We start from the raw sequence: 6,828 nt of genomic DNA, 5'->3' as shown, positions 1-6,828 counted from the left end.
TCTTAGTCTCAGTCTTACTTGTTGGTGAAGGAGAGGGTGTTGTCACAGGACAAGCTGTAAAGTCTGGAAGGAGGACAAGAGAAAAGTATCATAACACTGACACTTCTACCATTGTCTGCTTATTTCCACATGATTATTTCAAAACTTGCTTACTGTATTGATCAACAGACTGGCAATAAACCCCATCTGGAGGAATGGCATTGATGCATCCACAAGTGTTGTCCAATATGTCATCACATTTGCCAAAAGTAGAGCACATATGACAAGGCCAACGGTACTGTTCTTCACATCTGCATTGGAATGTTGTACCACTTGGGTAACAAACTACATAGAAAATCATTATGAAACAAAACCATTAGCACAGGAAATGTAAGATTGTTGACATACTTTGCAATGATTTCCATTACATGTTTATTCATTCTTAGATTACCTGTAGAAATGCTGACATCAGAGATCTGTATTTGGTTGTTGATGCTGACGGGGTAAGTGATGTTGCTCAGAATGGTCCTCAGTTGATTTACTACTGTCACATCTGAGATGTTCAACTCAACAGAAATGAGGTATTCATAAACAATTGGAGGGGCTGCAGAGGCAGAAAATAATTGAGTATTCAAAAATTTTGTTGAGAGAAGTGTAATAGAAATCAAATTAATGTAAACCAAATAAAAGATTTTGTTCATGTTCATGTGTATATTTATTTTCTGATGAAAACCAGCAGCGTTATTTTCACTTTACCTGTTGGTGAAGTTGTTGTTGTTGAAGGACACACTGAAAAGTCTGTATACAGAAACAAACATTTCTTCGGTGAAAAGGTGTCAGTATAGGCATGAGGTTAAAATAAAAATAACAAATACACGTGAGGACTTGCTTAAATAAAATAACTGAAAAACAAGAACATAGCAAAGGAGAGTCACACGCTAAATGTTGCTTTCAAAATTAAGTTATTTGGGCATTAAAACAGGGATTAGTGTGTGACCATAGGACTCACTTTGATGATGTATTGATTGACAATACTGTCCATCTGTAGGAATAGCTTTGATGCACCCACATGTGTTGGTTTTATCACCATAACATTTCCCATAGGTGGCACACTTGTCACAAGGCCAAAGGTAGTCATCCTCACAGTGGCAGAGGAACCCATGGCCATCTTGGCTGCAAACTTTAAAGAGAACACATTTTAGAAAGAGGTCAAATGTTTAATATAGTCACCATAACAAATGCTACTCTCCGAGGGCTTGCCTGTAGTGATCTCGACATCTGAGATGTTTATTTGCTTGCTGATTTGGACGGGGAAAGGGATATTGTTCACGGTGTTTCTCAGTTGATCTGCGTCTGTAGTGTTCACCTCAATGAAAATCTGGTATTCATAAACAATTGGAGGTACTGTTGAAAAAGAGAGCGTAATTCGAAAACAATTGTCACCATTGTCTTTCAAATCTGAGGTAATCTTCAGTAAAACAAATCGTTAAAATCATATTATTATTTATGTATAACTGTGTTATCATTAATTTGTCTAGTAATCACATTGCAGGACGGAATATTACATTCTCACCAGTAAATATCATGTCAATTTTTGTAATGTTGATTGTGTTGCTGAGTCTAACAGGAAAACTAATGTTCTCCACAGTGTCCCTTAATTGTTCTATCAGTGCGATACCACTGACTGTGATCTCAACTTCAAGTATGTAAGAATGAAAACATAAGATTCAATTGAATTTTTTAAGTACAAAATTAATAATAAACTTTAAATACTGTAAGTGTCTTTCACCTTTCTTTGGCTGGCAGTATTGCCCCTGAGATGGAATACTGTTGATGCACCCACATGTGTCGTCAATGATTTCATCACAGGCTCCATATGTATTACAGTTCTGATATGACCAAACATACTGATCCTCACATCTGCACCGGAAGTTGGTACCATTTGGGTAGCACACTAAAAAAACAAAACAAACAAACAAAACACAATTATTAGATCACTCATTGATAGGCCATCAATGTTTGGTCTCGGCTGTCACTGGGCAGAGCAGGGTCCCCTATAATGCCAGTGATGCAGGATTTTAAATTGTCCCTTGTTGAACTTTAACTTGTCTGTTGACAGACAGTGAACTTTGGAAGTATTTGGACAATGGTAGATTTTCTGTTTCTGTTGGCTCTGTATGTTACTTTATACTTCTCTATACTTTATAATATTGAACCATATTTATCCAATAGACATAGTTACGTTACAGAGTAATCTTATAAAACACAACACATTCTTAACATTAAATCAATGGTTCCCAATCTTTTTGGCTTGTGACCCCTTATAAAAAGCAGTGTATACATAGGGCCTCTTGTCATGTTTCATGCTATATCTTTAGACAGTTCCAGTTATTGTTAGCAGTTCCACCAAATAGACATTTCCCTTCCAAACTTCCAAGATGGATTCATTTAATCAACAAACAACATAGAAAGTGGAAAAGTATCAAATATTTCACAAAAAGCAGATTTTTGTATCAGAACTTGTATCTTTTCTTTTTTCCTCTCCCATTAGTCATCTCATGAGCCCTCAGATTGATCTGGTGATTTATCTGGAACAGTAGTAATTGCGGCAATTTAAGTGATTGAGATTAAAGGAGAGAAAAATGTAGAACTGTGTGTTGTCAGAATATTAAAAGCGTGTTATATTATGTGTCCTTGTACCATTGTTCGCAAGCAGGGGCCGCAAATGTCCAAAAAATGACTTGTTTCAAAGTATTAAACTACTAATTAACTACTAACGGAAGCATTTCTATTCAAGAACAAAAAATCAGTACAAGACCTAAAGGACAACTAAATATTAAAGACTTGAAATAGCAGGTTTAAAGATTGTAGATTGTTAGATCAGGACTCATTTTAATTAACTTTAGAAATAAGTTTTTAACAAGTCTGTTTAGCAGTCACCTGACAGACAACGGCACTGGTATAATTATGAAAGGGTCATTCTCTCCAAACAGACTTTGGCAGACAGATAAATGCCACCTTTACACAGCGTGACACTACAGTGGTAGTGACGATACTTTTCACTTAAAACATTAACATGACTATGAGCTCAGGGTTGTATCTTCACATGTCAGACAGAAACACCACTTTGTAACATTAACATGACGGTGATCTCAGGACTGTATGCAGTGCTTGAAGTGGGGAAAAAATAGGTGCCAGTACTCAGACCCACATATTACTGTGGTGTGTTCAGCAGCGCATGGAGACTGTCCTGCAGAGGACCCGTGGAAAAATATTATCAGTAATCAATTATTGTAATAACCTATTTAATAGAGGACAATTCACAATACTCGAATTGTTGTGAATTCTGTAGGGCCCTACTAAAACTACAGTGGAATAGAATAGAAATTTCTTTAATCACTTTTGAACTTAAAGATATTGATTCCTGTGATAACATCTATTTTAGTGATGTAGTAAGCACTTTGCACTTGTTTGTACACAAACAGTCTAGTGGTGATGGGAGTCCAGAGAGCAGGTGCACTTCAGCTGCTGTATCACACCCAAATATCTGGAGTTAAATTGTATGAAATTACACAGTAAACACTTGATTGTGCACTGATGCAAAGGAAACGACTGGCCAGAGGCATTCCCGTAAGAAACTGTAATATTATCTCTAACGTGAGAATATTTTTCATGAAAGAAAAAAGCATTATACACAGAAAATCATCAAGAATTATTCTCTTTGTCAACTGTGGGAAAAACGGTATGGCACACTACAGTGGCACGGTGGTCAGACCAGAAGAAGCTCCATTCTTACCTGTGGTAATGTCAATGTGTGTGACATTCACAGTGGGACCCAAGTCCAGGGAAAAGCTGCCGTTGATAAGGCGACTCCTAAGGTAGTCCACTGTCTTGACATCTGTAACATTCAGTTCCACATCTACTGTGTAGTCAACCTGAGCTAGCAGCGCTGTAGGAAAAATTCAACAGCATTTAGGGCCTTTTTTGGTTTCAGGACATACCACTGTAGAGAGATCACAACACATATAATTAGACATGGTGCTGAGGGTAAAACTTCAATTTGTGTTTCCTGGGTGGGCTGTTCACACTGTATCACATGGAATTTCACATTTAAGGCCTAAAGGCTACTGTACAACCAGAATTTAACAGTATTAGCCACTGCAATCTTCATTAAGGAAATTAAGGCGTCCTTTTTTATTTATTTGCCTCTTTTCTGGTTAATTCTAGGAAGGTTACACTGAGGAAGGTGGTTGCATTCATATTCAGTTGTCTGATCAGGCTGCAAAATGCTCATCTATAAAAATGGAATTTATTGTTGGTTTGGACTCATCCAAATTCACTCAAAATATTTCTAAGTTAGAAGATTTTGCAACAAAATCAATAAAGAATGTGAGTCTCGTTTATTGAGTCCGTACAAAGACCAAAGTTAAAAATGTTTTATGGGGGATTTCACACTGCACTATTATTTGGTGGGGTGCAGTGACTTCAGGCTAGCTGTAACTCCTGGACTAGAAAACTCATGCTAAGCAAAGCTAATCTCCTGGCTTTAGCTTAATATTTAACGGACAGATACGAGAATGGTAAAGATCTTCTCATGTAACTCTCAGAGAGAAAGCAAATAAGTGTATTTACATTAAAGGTCACACTATTCATTTTCATACCATTTTCAACCATTTGAATTAATTGGACTTACCATCCCTTTTCTCCCTGGTGTGAGGTAGAAACTGATCTTCTTCATAGTGCACCTGAGGCAAATAAAATGGTGTCAGGTTCAAATCATTGATTTGTGGCACTAGTATTTTCTGTTCAGTATCATAAATACAGTGGACTTACTAGTAAAGCTGGACTTGAGAATTCAACAAAGTTCCCCGCTACCAAAATAATAAGAGTCAATAGGAGAAAGATGGTCAAGCCATTCTGAGATATTGCCATTCCTTTCAAGAAAGACAGAAAGACAGACAGAAAAATAAGACATTATGTGGTGATTCCATCCAACTTGCAACTTGTTGCAACATGTATTGTTACAGAGACAATGGGTGTGAAACTTCTCATATATGTCATAATTCTACAAGTGAACAGATGAAATCAAGCCAGTTATTAATACATTGAGGGTTGCTCAACTTACTTGCTCTCATTACAAGCAATGGATACTAATCGTTTACCAGCTTTCTTATTAAATTCCCAGTTCGGCTTTGGTCTTGGACAAATTTTAAGGCACAGCTCAGCTGGAAAATGCAAAACACTTTTTAGAGACACAAGGTTCTCACAGGACAGCAATGCTACAAAAAGATAAAACAAATAGTCAATGTGAATTACAACAAAGAAATAGGCTAATTTCCATCAGAAGAAAGCTATGCTCTGTGCAATGAGAGGATTCTGTCAATATAGCAGAATCAATCCAATGATCATCTGACATACATAGATATGGCAATAATGGAAAGTGTATATATTGTGTAAATATTTCTGCTGGCTTTCAGTTAATGTAGCAAAATTCATGGCAAATATAGTGAAGGTAAAAGTAGATTTCTGGCCCAAAAACTACTTAAAAGTCAAAGTACAGTTTTATAAAAGGAACTTGAAGAGTTGCTGTTGTAAAAAAAAAAAAAACAAAAACAACTTTTTTACTCATTTGTGTTACTTGTAACAAGTTACTACCAGCCCCTGAATGTAGTGCAGTAGAAACTACAATATTTGCCTCTGAGATGTTGTGGAGTAAAAGTGTAAAGTTGCATAAAATACAAATAGTAAATAGTAAACGTAATGGTAAAGTACTAGTTCGTTGAATCTGTACTGAAGTACAGTACCTGAGTAAATGTACACAGACATCAGCACAAACTGTTTCTACTTTTTAATCAATGTATTCTGACCTTGTCTTGTGGGTGTTTTTATCAACCCTCTTTTTTACCATTCCTCTTTTTACTTGTGTTTGGTGAGCCAAAGCCCCCCTCTGAACGAAAAGTCCATGACAGCCCTAATGAATTAGCGGCCCGCATCCGGCCCTGAAGCAACCTCCATGTGGCCCAGCACATAATCTAATATAGCCTATACAACAACAAAAGTACACTACATGTATAGTGTATGAAAGTATCTAAAGAGTGAGCTATTGTATATCGTTCCTTCTCATCTCTGTTGAGTTTCATATGCGCTTTACCGATCACCGCCAATCAAGGTTCAACACTTAGCCTACTGTCCAACCTGCAGCCTCTCCGCTCCTCTGTGTGTCTGCAGTGCACCTCGAGCGCGTGCAAACCCACGGAGCGAAGTCCGCCAGCTGATCAGTGGACATTGCCGACATTGATGACTACTACGCCGGCTGAGACAAACCAGCTCCTCTCAACCAGCAGCAGCAGAGGGATGAGGAGGACAGGAGGGACTGAGCTGTTCATAATTTCTGAACTTCACACAGTATGTTGATGTCAGGAATATGATTTATTTGTTGTTGACATGTTAAATTTGTTTCCAGTGAGATATTAGTGACTTTGCTGCTGTAAATCCTGTTGCTGCTCTCGAAACAACATGTAGTAAAAAAAAAAAAAAATGTTTTAAATGATATATGCATTTAGTAAATAATAGGACTAGTAAGAAAATCGATAAAGAACTGAACCAATAAGGATTACCAATACAAGTGTGTCAATAATGATCCCAACTCCTGAGAAAATGGCCCATCTCTGTGTCCTGGTTTTAAAATCTGGCCCAATTGAATTTGTAATTGAACAGCTCTGGTCTGCAGTGATCATAGTATCTTCTTGCGACGAAATTAAACTGAATAACAAAACTGAAAAACATTATTTTGTCCTTGTAATCCATGCTTTCACTGCATGGATAGCCTTTGGATATTGCTGGAAATTG

The 6,828-nt window shown here is 37.2% G+C and overlaps 1 protein-coding gene across 1 annotated transcript in view; it reads right to left on the bottom strand.

The window, feature by feature from the left end:
- The window catches only part of LOC123978194 (adhesion G protein-coupled receptor F5-like), a 27,993-nt gene extending 21,728 nt beyond the window's left edge, over positions 1-6,265 (bottom strand). Inside the window, exons 1-7 of the mRNA XM_046061360.1 lie at positions 6,230-6,265; positions 4,673-4,724; positions 3,776-3,928; positions 1,049-1,159; positions 431-583; positions 154-324; positions 19-63 (exon numbers count right to left, since the gene is read on the bottom strand). Of these exons, the coding sequence (XP_045917316.1) occupies positions 19-63; positions 154-324; positions 431-583; positions 1,049-1,159; positions 3,776-3,928; positions 4,673-4,724; positions 6,230-6,265 (721 nt within the window). The remainder of the gene's footprint in view (positions 1-18; positions 64-153; positions 325-430; positions 584-1,048; positions 1,160-3,775; positions 3,929-4,672; positions 4,725-6,229) is intronic.
- Between the last annotated feature and the right edge of the window lie 563 nt (positions 6,266-6,828).

Source organism: Micropterus dolomieu, linkage group LG10, assembly GCF_021292245.1.
Source record: "Micropterus dolomieu isolate WLL.071019.BEF.003 ecotype Adirondacks linkage group LG10, ASM2129224v1, whole genome shotgun sequence".
NCBI classification, from domain to species: Eukaryota; Metazoa; Chordata; class Actinopteri; order Centrarchiformes; family Centrarchidae; genus Micropterus; species Micropterus dolomieu.
Note: the sequence above shows the minus strand (reverse complement) of the source record. Positions and strands in the feature narration are given on the sequence as shown.